Below are 26,528 nucleotides of genomic sequence, written 5' to 3'. Positions count from 1 at the left end.
GGGCTGGGCGGCGGTGGGGGTGCCGCGAGCCGGGAGTGGGCCGCGCCTGCAGGTCCCTCTGAGGGCCGCTAGGTGGCGCTCCGGGGCCGTCGGGGCCTGGCAGCGGCTGCGGGCTCAGGCTTTGAGCGCGTTTGCCCGTGGGCTCGGTGCGGTCCCCACGTGGAGCCTCCGAGGGGCCTGTCATGCTGACTACAGGGCTCAGGCTGATTTCTCTCCCCTTCCTGAAAGGAAATGGCGAGGGTGCTCGGGGTCTGCCCAGGCGCCATTACATTTATAGAAGATGAAACTCCGGGTATATTCTTGCTTCCACCCGCAGTGCTGGTGGGAAGAAAAAAAACTGTCTCCTACTTTTTTGATCTTTGACAATGTTGCGGATTTGTTTACAGTAAGTAACTCTGTTCTAAAGTCTGCAACTTTTTAGTTCTTTGTAAATTATTTAGGTTCGCCTGTTTTGGGGAGAAAAGGTAGAGAATAAACTTTTCAATGAATGTTAAAGCTCTAAGGTCCTTTTGTATTAATAGCGTACGTAGCTAACGTTGAATGAATTCTTCACAGACATCCTAACATTAAGATATCCAAACTGAGTGGGCTGCAGTAGTTACATTATTGTTTATACTGCTAATAGGTCATTTACTATTGCTGTGCCCTTAACCTTGCTGTGGAAGTTGGGTCCGGTCACAGACGTAACATAATAGACTCTTCCACACGTTTCCCCCAGATGTTAACATTATAACTTGATGACTTCTAATTCTAAGGACTTGCATACGTTGGTTTCCAGGTACAGCCACTTATACAGGGTGCAGTGTGTTGACAGTTGAAGGAAGTCGAGGATTCCCATGGACTGTGTGCTCCAGTTTTGTTGTGGAAAATTGTACTGTAATACTTCTGTTGGTACTGTAAGAATTTCTATTCTCTGTAATGTTTTTCAAAATAAAACTCTTCAAACTGCTTGGGTTATTTAACCTTTTAAAGTAAAATAGTTTTGACAGTTGAATGTTACTTTGGGCGGAGGGTCTTGAATCTCACTTCACAGCTGAGTGCTAAGTGTAGCTGAGCTGTGTGGGGTAGTGTACTGACTTCAGCAGCTTATTATCTGTGAGAGCAGTGCTCTTTACTTTGACTTGTATCAACTTAGAGTAGATTGGTGACATTTGTTTATTTTTAAAATAAGTGATTTGTTTTTTTTTTTAATTAAAGTACTTGTGATTGCAGAATCTTGTCTTTTTGTTTTATTTTTGTTTCTCTATGTAAGTTATACAGATACTACTTTCAAGTAGGGGTGCTGGTGTTACCCTGCTTGAGGAATTTGTTGCATTTTGTGCATCTAAGGTGGAAATCATTAAGCAAGACCCACAACAGTACACTTTAGAAACTGCGTTAAGTCTTGCTTTCTGACTCTTTTGGACAGTCCTGAGAGTTACAACCTAAAATGAAAGCTGAGTTTAACTGAAGGGTCTGTCCGTGCATATTAACATTTACAGATCATTTTTGTTCACTAAAACAATCTTGTTACTGTGCAGTGGTTGTCACTGGGTTTTGGTGGGTGAAGTTCCAACTTTTATTAAGTATGGTGATTAGTGTTTTCAGTCATCTGTTTAGAATTCTTCACTTCACAACCAGCCAAAACTGTATTGTGAGTCAGGTCTCTTAATGGAAGAACTTAAAATCCTTGGGAAATAAATTGTTCCACAATCCTGTGTGTCAGGCCACACTAGTGACAGGCTCTGTGAGACAGGGCAGTGAAAGTAGTATATTGTACAATATTGAAAAGTACTAAACATAATATAATTTGGAGTTAACCTTTTTACTAAAAAGAAGAGTGAAAGCGAAGTTCACCCATGGGCCTCCTGCCAGGTCCTATAACCTAGGACCTGAATTGATTGTCTAGTTTAAAAATATATAGATTAATTTACTCTGTCTTGAAATGGTTAGAAATGGGATCTAGTTATCATAATCCAAGTTTATGGGTTTATAGGATTCTAATTCAACAAAACAGATTAAGATGAGGACAGTTTCTTATCCACTGCTGTATAAGAAAGCATTTTGTGATTTAAAAAAAAAAGTATGGCACGTAAAACTCCCTAAGGATATAATTGTTGCCTTTATTATATTTTTTTGTGGTTAAAGAAATCTAGGTTTTGTTTCTGGTTGTGTAGCCTAGGCGTATCTAAAATATACTCCCAACCCTGCCTCCCTTAGCCTTCTGGGTCCTGGGATTAGGAATAAGCCACCATCGCCAGTTTAGGAACCTTTTAGTACTGCCTGGGTAACTTGTCAATGTACTCCTGTTCTGCCAGTCTTAGTAGTAAAAACTGAACAAAGCTTAAGCCTGGTAGCATAAATCTGTAATCAGGCTGAGGCCAGTCCAGAAAATGTATCAAGACTCTGAGAATGAACCCACAAGCGAAGGACAGGCTCACTGTAATGATGGAGCACCTGTCCACTCCTGGTACTTTAGAAAAGATGACGATCTTGGCCTAATTAGGCATGCTTAATTTTTTTAAACAAGTTTAGATAAATGATGATACACATAAACACACACACACACCCCAGGTTAAAAGCAAATTGCTACTCCGTTTAAAAACTTATTGTAGAACTGAAAACTGGATTGTAGTGCTTGAACTGACTAAACTATAAATGTTAGGGATTCAGTGTTTCAATCAGTAGAATGTAATAAGTAACAACTTGCTAAGTCAAAAAGTGAGAATGGGAATTTTTGTATTTAGAGTCACATGTAAATTTTAAAGCTCAAAAAAATAAATAAACTAGTAACTCCATAAAAAAAAAAAAAGAGTGCTTTGGGGGTGGGGTGGGGGATAAGAAAGAAAATCAGTGAGGGGTGAATGAATGCCCCATTATCACTTAGCATCTCTTAAATAATTTCCACTGGAGGCAGGGTACCTTTCCAAAGAGATGAGCCCCATTGGATGGGTTTGTTACAGTTTTAAGTGATTAAAATTGGTACTTTACAGTACATTTGTGGGTCTTTTACTAGTTTTTAGAGTGGTGTTTGGCAAATTGGAGCTACTTTAACTTTTTATGGTGGGACACAGGGAACAGGCCATCCAGACAAGGAGTCAGGACTGGGTAGAATATTTGAAGTTACTGGATTATAAACCACATTGATATTAGCCATCCAGTCTCTTGAGACTGATTAAATAGAGTCTAGTTATCATAATTCGGCTCTACGTTTAAAGAATTCTAATTAGACACAGTAGTCTGGTAGTCCTGCCTTGCCTCACCTTCGTTCTGGGGTTACCACATGCAAGTGAAAGATTTATAAGCAGTTTTGGTTTTCTTCTAAAAAAGAAATTTTAGCCAGGCAGTGATGGTGCACGCCTTTAATCCCAGCACTTGGAAGGCAGAGGCAGGCAGATTTCTGAGTTTGAGGCCAGCCTTGTCTACAGAGTGAGTTCTAGGACAGCTAAGGATATACAGATAAAACCTGTCTCCAAAAAACAAAACAAAACAAAAAAATTAGGAGAGGTAAAATTGGAAATATGTACATATTCCCTATATAAAAAGCTCTACATCTAAATGGGCTATTTTGGAGATCTAGTTTGGACTCATAATTTGACAGTTTCAGTGTAAACTTGAAACTGATTTTCTTCTGAAACCAAGCTTTTTTTCCCCCTTTAATATGTTAAGCCAAGTTTATCTCTTGTGTCTAAAGCTGCAAATTTTGGCCCATTTTTCCATTCTGTCAACAGTCTTGCAACTGAAGTGAAGTGCATTGTCGCAGAAGCAGAATTAAAGAAACTTCAGATAGTTTGGATTAGGAAGAAACTGAGAAGATCTGGGCATTCTGCATTAGATAGCAAAGGGTCTGGACACAAAGGAATTTGAGAAAATAGAGTTTAATTTTCAGTGAAAGTTTTATTACTGTCAGGTTGCTGGGCCTTACTTTGAACTCCTGGCGCTCGAATCTACTTTCTTTTTTTTTTTTTTCTTCAAGACAGGGTTTCTTTCTCTGTGTAGCCCTGGCTGTCCTGAAACTCACTCTGTAGACCAGGCTGGCCTTGAACTCAGAAATTTGCCTGCCTCTGCCTCCCGAGTGCTGGGTCGAATCTACTTTCTGACTGCTGATATCATAGGACTGTGGTATCACACGTGAATCATAGAAGTTGGGATTCAGAGATGACACACCTTCTAGAAGTTGGAATTCCCTCCAAAAGCATATAAAATTTTGGGAAGTTTTTTGTTTTTTGAAAGGAGAAAGGCTCAAACCTTAATATTTCAAATGGAGACTCTTTGTCTCAATGTGGCAGTTATTTTAAAATAAGTGTGATAAAGGAATAATTTAAAACATGAATAGGCAATCCAGAAAGAGACTGAAGAAAAAAACTACAGAAGGGACCTATGGAAAGCTTCCACTGACATCAGCCCAGAGGCAAGGAGACTGTCTGTCTGAGTTTAACTCCCATTCTACTATGCAGTTTGATATTTGGGGTTGGTTTATATCTCAACCTTATTTTCTAAAGAAATTACAAGGTAAATGGATGGCTTATATGTATCTAAAGACATTTCTGTAGGTTGTGATTAGCTTTTTTTTTTTAACTAAATTACATTTTCTTTTATTACTAGAACTTAATTAAAATACTATTTAAATATAGAACAAACAAGGGATAGAAGACTTTGTAAAAGCTTGTAAGTCTCAGGAAGGATTAAATATTATACCAAACAGTGTTCTATTAAAAACAGAATGGGCTGTTGTTGTTACTGTTTTGTTTGTTCCTTTTTATGCTTTGGGTTTTTTTGTTTGTTCTTTTTGATTTTTGTCGTTTGGGGGTTTTTTGTTTTGTTTTTTGGTTTCTGTAACAGCCTTGGCTGCCTCTTTTCAGTTCAGTGGACCATTTTTTAAAGTAAGTTTGTTTGTTTTCATTTTTAGAGGCACAGTTTCTCTCTGTAGACCATGCTGGCCTCGAACTGATAGGGATAGGCCTGTCTCTGCTTCTCCTGGGATCAAACTGTCCTCCACCACGCCTGCCCAGCAGTTTAAGCACTTGTTAATAAGCGTTCTTCATACACATAGAGAAACACTGATTCTGACCACATGTATGACTCCACTTTTTCCAATTAGATAACACACAAGGAAATGAGGCTTTATATTGCAGTTACATAGTAAAACAAGTTGTTCCTGGGCACACAAGTGAAAGAACAGCAGAGCTTCTAGAGACAGGAAATTGTGTTAACTTGTGGAGTAAGTTTTGGAACTTTAAAATGCTGCTTCTAAAGCTAGCACGGTGGTTCCTGCCTGCAGTCTTGCAGACGGTAGAGATGGAGTAGAAGCTACCTTGTAAAGAGTGAGACCCTGTCGCAAACTGAAAGACGTGGCAATAACTTTTGGTGAGATAGGAACCCACTGCTTTAACTACTTTCTTAGGGTCACTGTCAGTAGGTTGGTTCCTGATGCTGTTGTCTGCATGTTTATACACTGGAGTCTTTACTAATCCTCTAAATGCTCGTGGTGATAAGAAACTAGGCTGTTGCAGTAATTTAAACTTAGTGGATACCCAGCTCTGCATCTTTAACTATAGTAAGTAAATTTCATCTAACAGTGGCAACCTGTTGCTGTGTTGTTAAAAAAATAGCAAACTTGCTGGCCTTGAGAAGTTTGGGTACTCTGAGTTACAGCCTTGATGAGTGCAGAAATCAACTCTTGAACAATTTGATGTTAGCTTTAAAAAGCTTGCTTCAGCTTTGGATATGCATTGTGACATAGCTTGCTGAATTTTGCAATCAGTATTACCAAGTAGATGCATAATTTAAAATGTCATGTGGGTGATTTTTTTTTTCAGTTCCAGACTTTTTAGAATTATGTTAATAATTTAGAACCCCAAATAAAACTTACATGTGCTAAGAAAATGCACCCTTGAGTGCTAAGGGTGAGCCAGCCCTTGGAAGAAGAGTTCTTTCACAAGTCACTTACCCTTACTGAATGGACTTTAGTCTGGTCCTGCCTTACTGGGTAACTTCGAGGAGTAAAGAAGGAACTTGTAAGAACACACAAATGCCAGGTTTTAGAATGACGTTTTTATTGGTACTCAAAAGTAATTTAATATTTATATAATCTGAAATCTTTGATTATCTGGTATAAAACATGTTCTCCTCCCTAAAGAGTTCCATAATACACTTGTAAAAAACTGTCTTTAAGTTTAGGTGATTATTAAAACTGAATATTAGTTAGACCTAAGTCTAGTCTAACCTGTAATATTGCTTGACTGGTTTTACCCAGGCTATCTTTTCTTAGCTGAGAAAGATGAGGTCCTGGCCTATACTAGTTTCCTGTATTAAAATAATGACATTGTGCCTTAAATCTTGAATTAATGAATGGCATCATTTACAAAGAAGGTAGTTAAGATCCATGGGTTCTGGTCTAGTCTTGGCAGGCTCAAACGTAAAGCCAAGTTCTGAAGGACATACAGGAAGTAAATGGGTGAAATAGTCATAGAGTACTTTGATTGTTGTAAGAACTTGGGGTTAGAGCCAGAGTTCTGTAATCAGTTTCAAATTATGGTTTATTAGTAAAAGAGGTCTGAAGTTAAAACAATATAAATATCCTAGTATCGAAGTGTGAAACAAAAATTTGGTCATTGTTTTAGAGATACTTGAGGTGAAAGGCATTATGCAGACAGTAAACACAGCTAAGTCCATTTTGTCTGCTTAAGTAGCAAATGTTGCATTTTCTGGGAAACTAATAAGTCCTATGGGTTGTACAGCAGTGACCACACAAGGGTGTTCTGTAGGTCTTATACTCCAGCCTGTTGGCTTTGTGAATTCTGTGTGCTTCAGTTGCACGTGGATGCATTTCTAGAGTCTGAAATGGTATCTAGTATGTAGTGTCGATATTTAAAATTAAACGACTTGATGAGAAGGGGTATAAAAAAGTAAACTACCATGATTCTTACATGGTGGTAAGATAAAAACACAGAATTGCAGATAGTAGGAAGACAGTTTTCTTTAAGTAGTGGTTAAGGCACACTTACCTGAGACTTGAGTGCTAAGGGTGAGCCAGCCCTTGGAAGAATCTCGAGGTAGAGAGAGAACCTTCCTGGCAGAAAGCCCCAGGATAAAACCAAAAGAAGACTAATGTGACCAGAACACAGGAAGGCTGATGGATGCTCAGGGGTGAGGAGTTCCAAGTGCTTTGAATTAAGGTTTATGTAAAGAAGGAACATATTCTAGCCTTCCCCCCCCCCCAATATCATTCTGAAATACCATGTGGGAATAGGTCTTTTGTGTAAGAGTGGGAGGGAATTTATTTGTTTGGAAATGAAGAGAACTCAGTGGATTTGAGATACATTTTGAGGTGGAACCAACAGGACTTGATGAGTTTGAATCAGCAGAGAAAAGATAAAGGCGAATAGCCTGAGTTTTACTTGAGCAGCTGGACCGGGAAATTAGGAAGGAGAACATAGAGTCAGAAGGTTTGGAAAGCCTCTTTTTCTACATGTAATTAGGCATAGGAGAATATAGTACAGTGAGCAACTGAAAGTGTGAATAATTTGAAAGCCATGGCTTGGTACTTGTTACAGGCTGGGTAGGAAATGTCCCTGCGGGCTTATATATTTAGACTCTGGAACCCCAGTGGATGAAGCTGTTTTGGAGGTATATGGAAGCTTTAGGAGGCAGGACCTAGCTGGAGGAAGTGAGTCACTGGGAATCCAGTCTTGAAATGGCCCTTCCTGTCTTGCTTCCAGTGGATCTGTCCTTATTGGTCAATATCTTATAAAAAGCAACCATGGCAAGGTCCTCTAGACAACCCACTCCCCCACCCCCATGGGAGTCTATATCCTCTTAAACTGTGAGGCAAAATGGGTGTTTCCACTCTTTTGTTTTGTTTTGTTTTGTTTTGTTTTTTCAAGACAGGGTTTCTCTGTGTAGCCCTGGCTGTCCTGGAACTCAGAAATTCGCCTGCCTCTGCTGGGATTAAAGGCACCCAGCGTGAGTGTTTCCACTCTTAAGTTCCATTTGTTTCATGTTTTATAAAAGCAATGGAAATTGTACCAAGTAGTATACTGTTTTATTTGATAGACTTTAGCTTATGGTCTGCAACTCAGGAAGAACTTATGTTAGAGGTGCCATCCGAGAGTGGAGACATTCAGGGAGATTAGCTGCACCGTCAGTTTGTTCCTGTGAAGTGATACAGAGGAATGCTCATTGTTAGAACCTAGAAAAGGTGAATCGGGAACACAGCAAGCACAAGAGATACTTTGGAAACCTTTGCTAGGAAAGGCAGAAACGATCCGGGTAGCAACTGGAAGGGACTAGTCTGCAGATGATTTCTAAAACTGTATTTCCAGTCCTAACTCAGACAAGGGAGATAAGAAAGCTGAGCCTCGGGTTGTTTTGCGGATTCTGGTGGAAGCACAAGGAAAAATGTCAAGTACAGCCTGGCAGCACACTGTATTACAGAGACAGAATTTAGACTTTGAGTGATACAGATGTACAAAGGCTGCATAGAAAGAGTGCCAGGGATCCCATTGAGCTTTCCTGAAGCTGAGCAGAGCTGATGAGGAACTTCCACGTCTGTGGTGAAAGGGATGGGTCTAGAACTGCGGAGCTTGGATCAGTCTAGAAAAACACTCTGGAAAGCTATCACCAGTTTTGTTCTAGGCTAATGACTGTTCTAGGGTTGAAAGATTGAATGCAAGGCCCAGACGAATCCGAAGTTAAAACAACCTGTGTTGGAAACTAGACCTGCAGCACACAATTCAGCATTTGGCACTTCAGATCACCAGGAGGAGGCTATGTATATGCTCGCCTATAATTTTAACACACTGAAGCTGAGGCAGGAGGATTGCTTTGAGTTTGAGATCAGCCTGAACTACATAGTGTAGGCCACTATGGCCACATGGCAAAGCCATAGGAAAAGAAGAAATTACCAGGCATTCAAAGAGCAGGAAAAATGTCGCTCATTTGGTAATCACAAAAATAAAGCATTTAGAGGTATAAATAACAGTAAATTACTCCAGTTAATATGACAAGGGTTTCACTTAAAAAGATCCCGTCTTCTCGAAGTCGGTGGCTCTGCTCTTGATAACCCTTCCCTGTCTCCCCAGGATCCATTTGACTGGGGGTTGGTTACTAGATAGAGAAGGGATACCACCCCCTCTTTTAAGGAAGGGAAGGCAAGCTATGTGGGGTGGAGGCTTAGGGGTAGTTAGTTGAATTGGTAATGAGGATGAGCTAACATAAACCTGTGTTTCTCTGTGACCTATGAGATGATATCATCACTTTGCTGTGAGTCTCAGGGATGACTAAACTTTCAGGGAAAATGTGATCGGATTGATGGATTTGCTGAAAGCCAGAATTGTGATCATTCTACAGTGATCATTTGGACAACTCAATGAAAAGGAAGCATACAGCTTGATATTTGGCATAAAATGTAGACAGTGGGGTTCATCAAAAGTTGATGTTTGCTTAGGAGGTACAGAAAACGAGTTGAGTAGTGAAATCACAAGCGTTTGTGAAGCACGTTATGATCTCAACCATAGGGTCTAACTTGTGTAAGCAGAGAGAGAAGGTACAGGGTCTCTAACAGCTAAAGAGCGTTGATATGTGACTCACTGGAATAAAAGGCTCTGTGCGGTTCATTGTTTCAAGAATAGGAGTGCAAGGTTAGGGAAAGGAACTGAGTCAGGAGAGGAAAGAGAAGGATGCTTGAGTTTAGGTTTTAGAGGTATGACTATTAGTGAAATGAAGCACTCTAGGGTAGTACCTTAGAGGTGGTGGGTGGTAGAAATGGCTGATAGAGCCCGACAGAGCCCTGATGTCTCTTGATTCCAGGTGTGCATACTCTTAGGAATGACTACAGTGCAATATTGGGAGTAAGCTGAACTCTAGCGGACCAAAGCACATGACGGCTTCCAGAAAAACATGAGAGTAGGAAAGGCCAAGAAAAAGCATGGTGTAGGCTAGCTGTGGAAACCAAGGAAGGGCGATGTGTAAGTGGTAAGGAAATGGACAGCTACTCGGGCACTGCTTGGGGATACTGCAGAACCGGTTAAAGCATTACAGCGAGGTCTAGAAACTGGAAATAGAACTGGAGAAATCAGGAAGAGTGGATGAGTTGGGTCACAGTTACTGTTGCAGTGAGAATGCAGGGAAGAAAACAGCTGTTTTTCACACTCTTTAATAATGGTTTATAAGCCACCACTAGAGGCTGAGCTATAAAGGATGACCAGGCTGTAGTCAGAGATGGTGGGAGCCTGCGGAAGGGCTGCTTATCACTCCTCATGGACAGCTACATAAATGTTCTTTTGAGGGGAGGGAAGACTCTGGGGCTTGCTGTGTAGACTGTTCTCAGATGTGTACAATCCTCTTGCCACTGCCACCTGAGTGTTGTGATTACAGATGTTTTAATACTCAAGAAGTGGACATTTTTGTGTTGTTAGAGAATATCTGAGACCTCTCCTTCATCTCTATATTGGTCCTTAACAGAGGCTTAACTAATTTCCTACCATGAGACTTTCTAGAAATTTTGGAGGCTTCCTTTCAGTTGTTACAGTTAGTAGGATATCACTGCAGTTATTAACAGGTGACCTGTATACATTTCACAATATAAAAATAGTCCCACAGAACATTCCATTAGATAAAATTTGTATGTGAATTATCTACATCTAGGCCCTGATTCCATGTTTCTCTGAAGTTTGTCTTTCCTTTTTCCTCTCCCTCCCTCCCTCCTCTCTCGTGTGTGTGTGTGTGTGTGTGTGTGTGTGTGTGTGTGTGTGTTAGTTTTGAGATATAATTGACTTTCCCAGAAATGCAACTAATATGTAAAGTGCATTATAACATGTAGTTGTTTTATTTGCTCAGAAACTCTGTAGGCGTGATCAGTCCCTGAAGGACAGAAGTTTCAGTAAGTTTAAAATGTCAACAACTTTAAGTTACAAAGAGTATATGATTGGCTGTAGAGTGCTCTCTCAGTGGGGTCTAGTTCTATTTATGATTCAGTATAACATAAGGTATTCAGAAGCATTGTTTACTGGACAATAAAGTTAATCCAGACCATTGTTTCCATGGGCTATGTGAGCCAGCAAAGTTGTTAGCTGTCTAAAGGAGGGTGAGGTGATGGGGTGGCGCAGTCTTCGCCTTTTTAACAAGGTCTGTGGCTTTTCATGCTTTTTTTGTTTTGTTTGGAGACGGGGTCTTCCTGTGTTTCATCGGCTGGTGTGGAATTCACTATGTAGGCTGGGTTAGCTTCCAGTTTACAGAGATCTACCCATCTCTGTCTCCCAGGTACTGGGATTGAAGGTGTGTGCTAACATAACCAGCTAGATTATTAATGTCTTAAGCTCTTATAGCTGCTCTACAACTTGATACATTTAAATCTAAGAATCTCTGTACAAAGGTTAGAGCACATTCTTGGGAAGATTTAGAATCACTCTTTTTCTCATAGAAGATGCAGAACCCTCTTTTTATGATAAATGGCGGCCTAACATGATCTCTGACTAGTGTCTCCACTTGTTGTCTTTCGCTTGGCTCCTTTGCCTTTCCTGCCTTTCTTTTCTGTTGTTGTTTTGTTTCATTTTGTTTTAGAGCAAAACTAGATTTATTAAGGAAAGGTGAAAAAGAATTCTTAGCCGGGCGGTGGTGGCGCACGCCTTTAATCCCAGCACTCGGGAGGCAGAGGCAGGTGGATTTCTGAGTTCGAGGCCAGCCTGGTCTACAAAGTGAGTTCCAGGACAGCCAGCTATACAGAGAAACCCTGTCTCGAAAAACCAAAAAAAAAAAAAAAAAAAAAAAAAAAAAACACCAAAACAAAAGAATTCTTAAGAGTGGGAGGGGCTCCAAGGGGAAAAGCCCTTTAAATCTGTACTACCAGTTTCTTGCTCCACAACAAATTATTTCCAAGTTTGGTCACTTGAACCAATACTCTTTGATACTGAGGGCTAAGGATCTAGATGTGGTTTATCTTCATTATGCTGTCCTGTAGCCTTAGAGTAGCTGTCCTTCCAACCTAGCACCTCACTTCCTCCAGAATAAAAGTGTTGGAGAAGGGCCATAGTCTTCTATAATTTGATTTCAGAATTTATATACTGTTAATATGCTTTGGTTGCATAGATATAAATAGGCAAAATGTAAGGGTTTTACACATGGCCAGAACTGAGACATTTTGATAGTCTTCACATACCTTCCATATGCAAATTATCCTTACCTACGTCAGCCCAAAGCCCCCCAAGCCTCCTCAATGACTGTCTGAACTCGGAACCAGGTATCTCACCTAAGTCAGTTTAGTACAGTTGACAGTTGCTGGCTGTAGTTTTGGTGTTCAGCTTCATGAACCGACCTAGGCAGCTGGAAATAACTCCAACGTGGAATGTTGAGTCACATTTTCAACAAAGCACATTGTTTGCTTTCTGCCAACATTTGGGCATCTAAGGGTCTGTTTTCTACTATCTCTTGTCTCTTGCAATGCAAGAGACCAATGTTTCTACATGTATAATTCTTTTAAAAATGTTTGAGTCTTCTTCAAATTGTATTGAGTTCTATTAGTTGAAACAACTTGTTTAATTAATGTATAAATATCTTACATATAAAAACAACTTGTTTGTATATATATCTTACATATAAAAAACATAGATGGGCAGTTAAGAGCACTGACTGCTCTTCCAGAGGTCCTGAGTTCAATTCCCAGCAACCACAAGGTGGCTCACGACCATCTGTAATGGGGTTTGATGCTCTCTTCTGGTGTGCCTAAAGACAGCTACAGAGTACTCATATGCATAACATAAATAAACAATTCTGTTTTTAAAAAAATTTAAAACTACATAGAAAGAATCTTTCAGCCCAGTCTGGCCTTGAACTGATTGTATAGTTAAGGGTGACCTTGGCTTCGCAAACCTTCCTTCCATCAGCCAAGTGCTGGTGTCACAAGCGTGAGCTACCTATGCCTAACACCTAGCTTGGAAGAATAAACTCAAGCTCATCCCTTTATTGGTCCTAAGAGACAGCACTCTTACATTTCTGAGAAGCTCTATGAGCTAATCTGTGAAACAGGACTCTCAGCATCTTTTCTGTGGTCAGAGAGATCTTACAGAATGAGTTGAGGCCTGAGCCTGTAGTCTCAGCACTCACCTATAATCCCAATGTGTGGGGTCTAAGGAAGGATGGTCCCAGCTTCAGCTGGCTTGGGCTGCATAGTGAGACCATGTCACAAGAAAGGTGTAACTAACTTTCAGCAAGCCATTTGGACCATGATTTCTGGCAGTGCCTAGGGTTTGGTTTTGGCACAGCATCAGATTCCAAATATATGCTTCATTTGTAAAGAGACACTGCACTTTTTTCAAGACCATCAGCCTGGCTCTTGTTTTAAGAGCCCTTGATTTAATTTTGCTTATTTATTACTATTTATAATGGGAAGAAAGCATTTCTAACTTTGGTTCAGAACATCTCCCTAGTCCGTAGTTCCAGCACCTGGTTCACTAGGTAATTTTTCTACTTTTCATCTATCGAAAGGCAAAAGCATAAACTTCCTACCCCTTGCTTGATGCCTTCCAGTGTCCAGTATCTTACCCTCTGCTTGTGTGCCCTTCCCTGCACAGCCACGTGCCAGGCATCAGTGACCTCTTCACTAATGGGTTCTCTTTGGGCAATGTACTTGTTCCAAAGCTATTCTATTTTAGTTTTTTGTTAGGGCAGCAAAGAATCAGTATCAACGTGTATGTTATCCATTACCATGCAATTACCCCAACGTTAGCAGCTTAAAACATCAACCAGTTAAAATCTCACCATTTCAGAGGGTCCACGAACCACATTGCTGGTAGTTCTGACTCCAGCTTTAGAAGAGTCCTTTAGGGTTGCCAACACTGCTTGCTTGCAAACTGCCTCTAGACTCACATTCTCAGTCCATGGCTTCTTAATCATCACCCAGGCCTCTCTATTGGCTACCTACATGACTTGGCATAGCATCTGGCTTCCTCCAGAGCATAGGGCCTAAGAGACACTAAGAATACACCCAAAGCCGACTCTTTGCTTATTATAAATGGCACAGGGTCACCTTGCCATAGGGTCACTGCTCACACATCAGCCAGGACTCTGAATACCAAGAAGGAGGTGTGTCTCGGGTGTGTCTTGAAGGCTAGCTGCCACAAGCCCTCTTCCCATTGGGCAGCACTATCCCCCTTTCTAGTCATCTTAGAAAATCCTTCTACTGTCAGTTTAGATAAAGTCTGTCTTACATTTGCCAAGTGCCATAGCTCCTGAACACTAGAGAACAAATTAACATATAATTTCTTACCATTCTAAGCCCTTTGATGGGAGAAAGCATCATCTTTAAAAACATAATATTAAGGTAACAAATATTTCTTAAACAAATGTTTAAATAGTTCTGGGAGCCAGGCGTGATAGCTCATATCTCTAGTCCCAGCACTCAGGAGACAAAGGCAAGTGAAGCTCTGAGTTCAAGGCCAGCCTGGTCTACAAAATGAGTTCTAGGACAACCAAAGCTATATAGGGTTTCTTCCCTGTCTCAAAAAACAAAAAAATTCTGGGGAAGTTAGGCATTCAGTAACATCATATTCTAAATGGCACTCGTCATTGACATTTTGAAGTAAAACCAATGAAGTTGGTTTTAAGATATGGAAGACGTGCGAGTGTCTCGAGCTCTCCTGAAGTGTAGCCTGAGAGGCCCTGTGTTGAGGGTGCCAGCTTGCACATTGACAGCCGTGTTCTCAGAGTGTGAAGCTGATACTGTGCTGTCTGCACACATTGCTTTTCCCTCATGGGTCTTAAAACTCAGGCAATAAACTAGATAGTGGTCTGCTCTTAAATTCCCAGTTTTAAAGATGAGAAGTAATTATTGTAGTTTACAGCAGTTATGTTGCTACTCAGCAAAATGAAAATAAGTTGAAGTTCCTGAAAAGTCACCTTGCTTACCATTTGAAGCAAAGAGACGTAGAATAAATCATGAATTCTCAAAATGAATTTCCTACTTGAATTAGAATTTTTTGCATTAATTTCCATCTCTTTGAACTGAAAATAAAGATTGATGGCAAATACTTTCTTACTACCTGCAGTCCAGTTCCCATCTACCACCTGGCAGTGGTGCATACCTGCGAAATTTATACAGTGTTCTTTATTTTGTGAATTTTCCCTTGTAATTCATTTGCACTGAAATAAAACAGAGGGGTTGTTTTCCTCTGTATATCGTGAAATATTAAAGAATCAGCTTCGTAAATACATTTTCATTGATGTCTTTGTCCTGTAGCTTTTATTTGGTTCTGTTTGTACACAGTCTGACTTTGTAACCCTGGCCTGCCATGAACTCTTCAGTCTTCCTAGCTTCACCCTCCTAAGTGCTGGACTTGTAGGTACATCACACCATACCCAGTTTTATAAAAAGAATTACTAGACCTTATTAGAGATCTCTTGACATGAATTCTTTTTCTTGTCCAGCTAAACAGATAGCTGTTAAACTGCCCTTTCATTGAGTTTACATGCTTAGCTTTGCTAAATCCCCATGGAAAGGTTAGCCTGGCAAGAAGTTCAGAATTTGATTGGACAAGTGCAGTCAGGCTAACAAACATTGAAAATACCCTGTGTCTTAAGTAACTTCCTAAATATGTCTAATATTCTGGCAGGTACATGTGCTTGCCATGAGTTCCTGATGCCCTGAATTCAATCACCAGAACCCATAGGGAAATGGAAGGAGTCACCTGACTTCAGCAAGCTGTCTGTGGCATCCATACGCACACCCTTGCCACACACACAACAAACATCATACAAACAATGCTAATACACTTTTTAAAGGTTACTACTGTTGTCATTCCCATTGCTATGGTTCTTCCCTGGTTTAGGAGACTGTATCTCACTCAGATTTCAAGTTCCTACCTAAGCCTTCCAAAATTCTAGTTGCTGCCTCCTCTATTCAGAAGTCAGCTGTTCCTTGAAAGACAGAACAAACTGTCGCTGCTGGGTTTGAAGTGGCGTGCGAAGCTCTGCTGGCTAAATGTCACCTTGACACAAGCTAGAAATATTTGAAAGGAGGGACCTCAGTTGAGAAAAATGCATCCTTAAGATCTAGCTGTAAGGCACTTTCTTAATAGGAGAGGGTCCAGACCACTTGGATGGGACTGTTCATGGGCTGATGATCCTGGGGTTTGGCTTTCTTATTTTTTTAAAAAAGGAAGCAAACTGAGCAAGCCATGGGGAGTGAGCCAGTAAGTAGCACTCTGTATGCCTCTGCATCAGCTTTTTCCTGCAGGTGCCCTGTCCTGACTTCCTTCAGTGAGAGACTATATGACGTGAAAGCATAAGCCAAACTCTTTGCTCCCAAACTTGCTTCTGCTGTTTCATCACAGCAAAAGAAACACTAACTAGGACAGATGCTCTGGGCTTTTGTCATGTGGCCTGTTTCTTTTCACTTCTGAAGCCTTCAGGTTCTTTTAACAGCTCTTCTTTATTTCCATTATTAAAGCGTTTCCCTACTATTCCCCTACTGAGTTTACTTATGGCCCCTGCCTCAGTTGTCCATTATGAGACTGAGAAGTCACAGGCTGCCACAATTGCTGCTGAAGGTTCCGTTTTATAAATTGGTTGGTACAGTCTTTTACTATAATATTCTGAGCTCCAACTACCATTAGCATTGGATTTTAGTGCCTCTGTAACTAGGTTTGTGACTTGGTTGGTTAACTTATTCTTGCATTTCTAGCCAATCTATCCCAAGGCTATGTTTGTTTCTATTGCACTTCCAAGTTCTATCAAGATGCTGGTTTTACCATGTGATCGCTATGATGAGACAAGTTTCTTAACCACTAGGCTTCATTACCTCATTCATTACACTCCTGTCACTTATAATACAGATCTATAAGCATGACTGACATGACTGTTTGTTTCTGTTATCAGGATAGGGAAGGCAAAGGTTGGACTGTAAGCATAGAACCTTTCCCCATCCAAGTAGCTTGACAACAAAGAGTTTTTATATCACTACGTTGGTGCTTCTGTTCTTCATAACCTCATGCCAGGGTGCAGACTGGGGCAGAATGGCCTCAATCCCAAATGTGACTTCAGTAGAAGAAAGAGCTTTAGAAGACCAATCAGCTCTTAATTGCTGTGGTCAGAATTTGACCAGTAAAAATAACATACCAAACCTAGCCATAGAGGAACCAGTAATTACAGTCTTGAAGTGTAAATATTTGGGAGATAACCTTCACTTTGGTTTAGCTCCTTTTTGATTGTATAGATCTGGATGTGTTGCCTCTTGCCCCTGATATGAATAAAAACTGCCACACAACACCCTCTCCTCCTCTTCCTCCTCCCCCTCAGAGAGTCCGTGGGTAACAGAGACAGGATGACAAGGATAAACATTCCATACGCATGAAGGAAGGTTGGGAGAAGTGCTGCAGAAACCCACAGGCCATGCCTGTTCTTCAGGCACAGGTCAGCCACTGCAAGAGGCTCCCTGCTCCATAAATCTTTTTGGTTTCTGTTGACTATGAGAGGTTTCCTTTTTTCTTTCCTTTTCTCAGCTTCATCTGATGTGTACTGACTACATCTGACTTTGAGAGCTGGAACAAGCCACAGCCGCCTTTCTACCTTGGCAAGGCGGAGACAGCATGCCTCTAACTGCTGTTGATGTCTGTTCATTTCTTTGTTGGCACTTACTTAAGCTTTGTGCTGTTCTGACTCTTGGTTGGCTTCCACTGTGTTTCCTTTCTGCTCAGTATGCCAGCCAGTGTTTCTGTCCAGATGTGTCTCTTCTAAAACTTTGTGTCTATCTGCCCATTATTTCTCCCCACTTGTGTGAGTGAGTTTGTGTGTGTGTGTGTGTATCCTATCTTTCATGTAATGCCAAACAGAACAACCAATGTACTGTTTTTAAAAACTTGGCTGGGGCTGCAGATTTGGTCACAGTGCCATGTCAGTCTTTCCATGTGTGCTATGGATTGTCGTTGTTTTTGCTAGGCATCTATTTTAGTTTTCTTCAGTATTTCATATTTTATTTGTACTACCTCACCCTCCATTTATATTTTAGGATAGGCATAGGTCAGGCTATATGGTATGTCTGTGATAACTGCCTCAAAGTCTCAGGATACAATAATATCAGAAGTTTATTTCTGGTTCTTGTCACATTTTGTATCACCATAGGTCAGCTGGGTATGCAGGTTGCTACAGTAATCATTATTTCAAACATGATGTTGGTGGAAAGAGTGCTTATGCCGTGATCCAGACAGAGGTCACTTTGACTAAGAATTTACTGCCAGAAAGTTTAGTCTTCCCAGAAGCATCTGAGGAAAGACACTTTGAGTTGTCCCTGTTTTACTGTCTGGAGAAGATGAAATGTGTCCACCAGGGCCTTGCCTTTGAGGTGTCTGCTAACTGCTCCTGTTTTCAGAGAACCTTTTGTTTGTTTTATTTTGAAACCGTGTCTGGTCTCTCTGTGTGTTCTTGGCTGTCCTGGAAGTCCTGTGTGAAGTCATAGAGATTAATATCGTGCACAACCACACCCAGCTCAGCAGATTCGAGGTGTACCTTAAGGTGGCTGTATTTTATAGCTCTTTACAGTTAATTCAGCCTCCCTTCTGTCAAAAGAGTTTTCATTCTGGCCTTGATTTGATCAGATTTTTAAAATAGAGAATGCCATTTCCTTACTTGAAGATGTTTTATGATTGGAAATTATAGAGTGAAGAAACTCCCTAATTGAACAAATGTTTCAGCACCAGCCCTGTGCCAGCGTCTGTTACTGCAGAGTTAACACCATTTTAGACTTGAGGAAATAAAAAGACTGACTGGCACTGTCTGTTACAGTTTGTCTTTGCAGTGAGATCGTGGCTGCTGTTCTATTGTCTTTAAAAATAGAATTAGGCTATCATTCTCAACAAATTTAATGGAATTCCTGTGTTCCAAATTTAGCAAGGTTTATTGGTGTCTTTGTAAGAGGTAGATGCACGCTGAGCTGTATTTCGTCTTTATATGAAGCAGAGACTTAGAAGAGGAAATGTGTTCCTGCTGCTGTGTACAGGACTGTAGAGATGGTGGTGATGCACTGAGTTATATCGGGCCTGGAAGTGTGTTCCTGCTGCTGTGTACAGGACTGTAGAGATGGTGATGATGCACTGAGTTATATCGGGCCTGGAAGTGTGTTCCTGCTGCTGTGTACAGGACTGTAGAGATGGTGATGATGCACTGAGTTATATCGGGCCTGGAAGTGTGTTCCTGCTGCTGTGTACAGGACTGTAGAGATGGTGATGATGCACTGAGTTATATCGGGCCTGGAAGCCACTGCAGTTATGTCAAGTTTGCAGCTCTTTTCCTCCTTCCTCCCCATATTAAGGTGGTTAGTGCATTTTTGTCTGTTTTCGTGGAAGGAGTTGACTAGATTCATTTCAGGTAGCATGCAAGGTTGGAAAATATTCCTGTGAGTTTTCACGTACACTGTGTGTGCCATACGTAAGTAGCATTTGGAATGAATTGTGGTTTTGATTGGAAGCTGTGAGAAGATAATCCCATGTGACTCTGATATACTTTTTCCCCTTTGTGTTCCAAAGTGTGGAGAGACCTTGTTGTTTTGGAAAAGTTGACATGGCTAACTAGAGTCTGTGCTTACAGTACCTGAAGTTTCTAAAGAAAGCCCTTAATCTATCAAGTGAGATTTGATGATTTCAGAGGTTAACTGATGACAGTGACAGTCAGCCAATAACAATGAAGTGGAAACAGTGAACTAGAATAAATCTTACAAAAAAACAAAAACTGTAGAAGTTGCTGAGTTTACTTGTTTGTCTGAGAGGGTTTGTGTATTTTCACTACTGTGGTACTGGTTACTGACCCTAAGGCTTGTGTGCTTCATTTACAGTTAGAATAGGCATCTCTATTAATGTTTCAGTCCGTTCATTGTCTGTTATAATTTGATCATTGGAATAATACACAGAGCAAGGCTTTATAGACACAACTTCTCGATTCTCAATATAACCCTGTAAGTTAGGTATTGTTTTCAGCCCTTCACCAGGAAGAAAACAGGCATTAAAATGATTTTTGAAATGCTAGGTATTATACTGAGAGGTTTCTATCTTCTATTTCACTTTTGGTCTTATAGTGGAAATACTTAATATTTTTTAAAGGTAACTAAAGGGTGAGGGTGATCACTCTGTAGAAAGGAGTGTGCAGTCTGTCCACATGGGGACTTGAGTCCAGAGTGCCAACATCAAAAGCCAAACGTAACTGAGCATCCCTGTATCCCAAGTGTTGTAGGGTTGAGATAGACAGGTGCTGGGAGCTTGCTGGAAGGCCAGCCTAGCTGACAGGCAAGCTTCTCACTGATTGAGGTACTGTGTCTCAAGAAATAAGGCAGGACCACAGGGGAGAGAGACCCTGTGCCCTCCACCCTGCTGTGTCATATATTCACATGCTCTGTAATGCATGGACACATGGAAACTAAGGTTTAAAGAACGCAGCTCAGAATTAGCAAATGGTAAACTGGAATTTCAGCCCACATTTCTGATGTCGCCTTTTACATGCCTTTTGTCTTGACTGTTGAAAAAAAACATTCTACAAGAATCAGAAATTATTTTCAAATTACATTAAAAGCAAACAATTTGTCATATCACATATTAAGCTAATTAGTAATTTGAAATTGTCAGATGTTTTCTTCTGTATTTAATTAGAATGAATAGAGAAAGAGTAAGTTTGAGCAAATGAAGAAAATGGGATTTTTGAGATGGTCAGGTTTTTGAAACTGCTATGGGAAGATACTGTTTACAGCTACAGTGGAGGACTCTGAGGGGTTTGGCTGAAAGAAGAAAATTATATGCAATTATTTTTTATTTTTAGTCTGAAGAAACTAGTAACGCCATAGCAGAACTGTCACTTTCTCATTCTGGCTGTGCTATACTGCCGCAGTTTCCTTAGCTCAGGGTTCCTGCACCTTGAGAGTTTGAGTCTCAGATGCTCACACAGAGTGTAATAAAGCAAAGGAATAATAGCCCAGTGCCGTTTGTAACATTCACCTCACCAGCAGGAAGACAAAATAGATAAAACTGTTACTTTTTATAGGTCAAATTTAAGCCAACTTGACACGTTGTTTCAACCAAATTTGTCCATCTCATAAGTCTTTTCTCTGAATTGTGAATTTGTTTCTTTATAACAGGAAAAAAAACCCAGTAAGATTGATTTTATACTTAAATTTAAAGGCAAGTGAATTTCTTTATAATTTCCTTTTAATTAAAAACTGATTTTCTTCCTGTGAGGAAATTCCTAATCCTGAGTACATTCCATAAATAATTAAAGTCACAGGCTGATAAGATGGCTCAGTGGGTAAAGGGCTTGCTATGCAAGCATGAGGAGGAGTTTAGATTCCCCAGCACCCATGTTAGTTAGGCATGGTGGCACACACAAGAAAAGGGTTCACAAACTGTCCTGCTGAGAAGGTAAGAGGTAATATCCTTCCCTACTATAAGTCTATTATTTGGAGATTATTTCAGTTACAGAAAAGTCTTTAGAAAGGGGATAGTTCAGTGGCTGAGGAGACAGCTCAATCAGTAAAGTGATTGTGAGGCCCTGCCTTCAATTCCCAGAACCCACATGAGAAGGAAGGAGCCACTAGTGATGGTCTGTAATCCAGCACTGAGGAGGTAGAAACAGAGACCTGGGACTTGCTGCTAGCAAATCCCCAACATCCATGTAACTCAGCACTGAGGGCGCAGAGGCAGGAGGATTTCCCAGAGCTTGCTGGCTAGCCAGGCTAGCCAAGCTTATGAGATCTATGTTCAGCAAGTAGCCTTGTCTCAAAAGAACAAAGTAGGAAATGATAAGGAAACCTGGCACAAGAGCTCACTGGGCGCGCATACTTGCATGCATGTATCACACAGGAACAGTGCACAGAACCTTGTGCCTTGGACCTACATGTGATTGTTTATATTTGTTCCACTTGCTTTCTTGTCTCTGCTACCCTCTTTTCCTCCCTTCATCTTCACAAACTATGTAGTAATTATATCATGGACTTTGCTCTTAAGTATTTCAGTCCTTTCTTGGTTTTTATTACTATTATTACTTTGCTTTTGTTTTTCGGCAGCATGTGCATGAGTATCAGAGGCGAGGGATGGCCTTGAACTCCTGGTCTTCCTGTTCTTTCCAAATGGTGGCATCACAGGTGCTTGCCATGCCTTTTTTTTCTTGCTTATTTTGCCCTGCTCCTTCTGACATGTGTAATGCAGGTAGTTTGGGAGCATCAGTTCATTATCGGGAAGTTTTCTCCTGATTATTCTTATCCAGGATTCTACTTCATAAAGATTTCGGTTACCCCAGCTGGCAAACTTCCTGTTGTAAGCCATCCTCCACCCAGTGTTTATCAGGAGACGGACACTTTAAAATCACCTTGCTGTTTTCTCTGTTACTTTAATAGATAGTGTTACATGAAAATGGTGAGAGACCTCCAAAGGAGAGGCACACATCCCAGTACAGTAATGTAAAATGGAGAGATATGGGTTAAAGATGAGGAACCATACATTCTAGTATTGCTAGAAAGTTGTGTACGATGTGGACTGTGGGTGGGAAGTGCTGGGGTATCGATTGGAAGAACTGGTGAGATGCACATCACAAGCAGCTTGCAGCAGAGACCACAGATTAGAGTGTTGTGTGAGTCTCTTCAGAATGGCCACTGGCACTAGCTCCAGAAGAGAAGGGGGCACAGTGTGTTCTGCTGGCTGACAAGCTTTAACTCTGAGGTGGGGAATAAATACTGAATAGCTTCTAGGTAAAATAAACAACAACAAAAATCTCTGAAGAATTGGGTCTGATTTGGAGAAGGGAAAGGAAAAGGAGGCCTTGGGCCTTTATGAGCGAGGAGGGAGGGACCAGTCCAGGGAGAGGTAGTGTGCATGGCCAGAGGCACGTCTGGAGCTCTTTGGAAATCAGAGTGGAAGTTAACATGTAGACTAACCCCCAGCATGGAAGTAGTTGAGGACGCAGTAGTGAAGTACAGGAAGTGGGCCGTGATGCCTTAATGCTGCTGTTTGTATCCATTGGACACATTTACTTTTGGTCAAGGTACTGCCTACCCTGGCTTAACAAAGAGACACTGATTTGGGATATAGACATTATCACTGTAAACTTTCTAACCAAAAAAGCAAAGAAAGAGACTTTGGGGTTGTTGTCATTAGCTTGTTATCCACACGGAACTATAATTTTCGCCTTTGTCCTCATTTCTGAGCATCACATTGGGCACGCAGGGCCTGAGAAGGGAAGCAAACTTTGCATGTTTAAGAACCACACAGACGTGGACTCCAGCGTGTGCTCTGTGGGTAAAACTGATTTTGAAACTTGCTGTGATATTGTGTGTTTAAGTAACTAGTTCCTTTTGTTACTGATAGTCCCACTTTTTTACTGTACTATATTTGGGACCCAAGGAGGCTGTTTGTTTCAATAGTGGGGGTCAAAGCCAGATTCTCATATGCTGTACATACTGTTTAGTGCTGAGCTGACAGATTCTCCTATGCTGTACACACTCTTTAGTGCTGAGCCGACAGATTCTCCTATGCTGTACACACTCTTTAGTGCTGAGCCGACAGATTCTCATATGCTGCACACACTCTTTAGTGCTGAGCTGATAGTGTGTGAGCATGTCCACTTATGGACAATGGGTGTGTCAGCCTGAGGCCTGTATTGTTAAAATGGTTTCAGCATTCTTACTCAGGTCTTTTGTGAACTCGTATCCAGTTTCTCTTGAATCAACACTTATAAGTAGATTTACCAGGCAATATGAACTGAATGAATATTTGGGTTTTAAAAACTACTGACTTTTTTTTCTCAGTGACAAGATATAAACGCTGTCATTCTAAATCCTTGCCACTTTTTGATGTTGGCCTTTTCAATTTTAGCCATCCTAGCGATAATATACTAGAGGAGCCCGTGGGCAATGATCTGTTTAGGAGGAGACATCTGGACAGAATGTGAAGAAGTGGAAGGAAGTGTTATTGGAAGTTTGACCAACAGCATGGACTCTGGTGTAATAAGCTAGATTAATGTTCAAGAAGCTTTTAACAAAATCAGCCATTACTTATTTGCCCGGAAGGAAATTTTATATATTATTGCTACTTAGAACAAACTCCTTTTAATTCACTTAGAATAGTCTACAAAAAAGTGAGCATATTCCGTCTTTTTGGTTTGAAGCGCTTATCCCAGACTGTTATAAGGCAGGAAGAAACGTTTCCTCGTGCTCCCTCGAAGTTGACCTTTCCCAGCTTTCCTCTGTGACAGCTTATGAAATACTATAAAATAAGCCAGATTGTCCAACCAGAACCTCAGGACTGCAAAGATATTCTTGCCTAGTCCTCGAGGCTCAAATGTATAATCTTCATATACCATGTAAGAGTACATCTTACGAAGAAAATGTTTAAAAGATAATTTAGACACCTACTCTGAGAGAACTTAAACTTGGGGAGTGGCATGTAAACGTAATTACGACCTGCTGTCTATCCTAAGTTCATGGCGCATGCTTGAGGCGATAGTTTGTGTACGTGAGGAGGAATGTGCAGGACTAGTGGGGCTTCCCCCCTCCCACCCCCTGTGGATGAGAATCTAGAGTACCTGGAGCAGAAGCTGCGCCCTATGATGTGAGCTCATGACATTGACAAAGCCCAATCTCCTGTGACCTAACAAAACTCTGGGACTTCTTTTTAGAGGAATTTCCTGACTTTTAAAAAATTAATGGTGTGCTCTGTTTAGAGCCTTACTGGAGTCAGGTAACAGCTTCCTCACAGGCACAGCAGAGTATGGGAGTCAGAACAACTGTGAATGCCAAACCTCCCTCACCTTATACCTACCTGTGTGAGGCAAGATCTCATCATATCCTGCTGTGTATACATGCCGCGGGCCCTTGAGCTTCTGGGGTCTCCTAGCCACTCCAGCCTCACTGTAGGCACACTGGGACTACAGCTGTGCTTGCATTTCAAATGTGCCTCAGAGTGCAGATGGATTAGCAGGAAGATCCAAGAGATAAACTATACCTCACATGTTCATGTAAGCACTGAAAGATAGCTGAAGAGTTCTGAGCTGAGAATAAGAGTGCCCCTGCTTCATCCATCCTGCCATGGAGGGTATCTGAGAGCAGAGGTATGTGCATGCGCCTGCCTTCACAGCTGAGGGGCTCCCCAAAGCAGCCTGTCTCTGGGCTTACAGAAGAGGACAGAAGGGCTACAGCTCAGAACCTCCTCGCCTCCTCCCCAATAAGCAATGGATTCGTGGAGTCATTTTGTATAAGCATCAAGATGGAAGGACTGGACTCAGGCCTTGAATCCGTAGGGAACAATATTTGTGGAGCTAGTCCAGGCTCCTCCACCTTATTGGTTGGTCTGAGATCTGGGAAACAAGTGCTGCGAACCCCTGGTGAGAACTTTGTTCAGGGCTGTGGTATAGCGTCATACTTGGTATATAGGCAGGCTGTTACTTTAGAAAAATAATGTCTACTGTGAAAGAAAATTCTGCTGCCAGATATGGTCCATCAAATCGAAGATGTAGTCAACATCAGGGACTCTCATTACCATTGCAGCCCTGCCTACTTTCACATAACATTAAACAGACAGTGCCCAACATTTATGGAAAGCCTGAGGGATCACTTGTAACTTGAGACTTAGATTCTATTCATAATGCAATGTGGGTGAACCCTCCAGGTTCCTTCAACAATTTCTGTTACCTACATGATGGTTGTACAGAGTTGGGGGAGCATAGCTACCTAGAGACATTTCTATCTTCTTCAGGACTGGCACTCCTATAGCTTTCCAGATAGGTGTAGCCTTCTTCTGGTTTTACAGTTGTGAGTGACAGTTTTCAAAAGATTTACTTAAGGCTTTCTTAAGAATCACTTTTCTTGGTGCTGGTGGCACATAGTTGGGACAGCTGGCATGGGCTTAGTTGTGGGTCAGAGCCAGTCACCTTTCTCCTGGATAAAACACATTGCTGACTGTACTCTTAGCTCCACAAAGTTTTTGTGTTTTTTTGTTTTCTTGAGACAGGGTTTCTCTGTGCAGCCCTGGCTGTCCTGGAACTCACTCTGTAGACCAGGCTGGCCTTGAACTCAGAAATCTGCCTGCCTCTGCCTCCCAAGTGCTGGGATTAAAGGCATGCGCCACCACCGCCAGACTAGTTTTTGTGTTTTAATACATTAGTGTGGTACATCTATAGGATAACTGTCTATGTTGGTTACTTATATGCCTGTGTAAAGTGCCTCAACCAACAGAATCATTCATGTAGACATTATACTCTACATGTAGGTTGTAAAAGATTGTTGTGATTGTCACTCACTACATATGTTTCAACTGTCACCTTAACATCTAGAATAAAACACCTGGAAATAAAAGCCGAACCACAGTTACTGCTGCTGTTCTCAAACCCCAGACATCAGGTCTGTGTTAAACTTAGTATGTCCCTAGTTCAGCCAGAATGGCTTACTAGTAAAACATGGCTGGTTAACTGCATTCAGGATTTCCAGTTACTACATGAAAGAGAATTATAAAAAGCAAGTCCCCGATCAGTTCTTACACCAAACAGGGTTGTCCTTTCACTTGAAGATTATTGGCAGTGCTGGATTAGACACC

At 41.1% G+C, this 26,528-nt stretch overlaps 1 protein-coding gene across 4 annotated transcripts in view; it reads left to right on the top strand.

Annotated features, from left to right (window-relative positions):
- Nucleotides 1-26,528, top strand: part of Epc1 (enhancer of polycomb 1) — an 81,316-nt gene that overhangs the window by 26,756 nt on the left and 28,032 nt on the right. Inside the window, exon 2 of one of the 4 annotated variants that reach the window (XM_021150513.3) lies at nt 779-10,689. The exons of the other annotated variants lie outside the window; for them this stretch is intronic. Within the exon in view, the coding sequence (XP_021006172.1) occupies nt 779-811 (33 nt within the window). The 3' untranslated portion in view covers nt 812-10,689. Of the gene's footprint in view, nt 1-778; nt 10,690-26,528 lie in introns of those variants that run through there. 4 annotated transcript variants of the gene reach the window in all.

Source organism: Mus caroli, unplaced genomic scaffold, assembly GCF_978045245.1.
Source record: "Mus caroli unplaced genomic scaffold, Mus_caroli_1 scaffold_19, whole genome shotgun sequence".
Lineage (NCBI taxonomy): Eukaryota > Metazoa > Chordata > Mammalia > Rodentia > Muridae > Mus > Mus caroli.
Note: the sequence above shows the minus strand (reverse complement) of the source record. Positions and strands in the feature narration are given on the sequence as shown.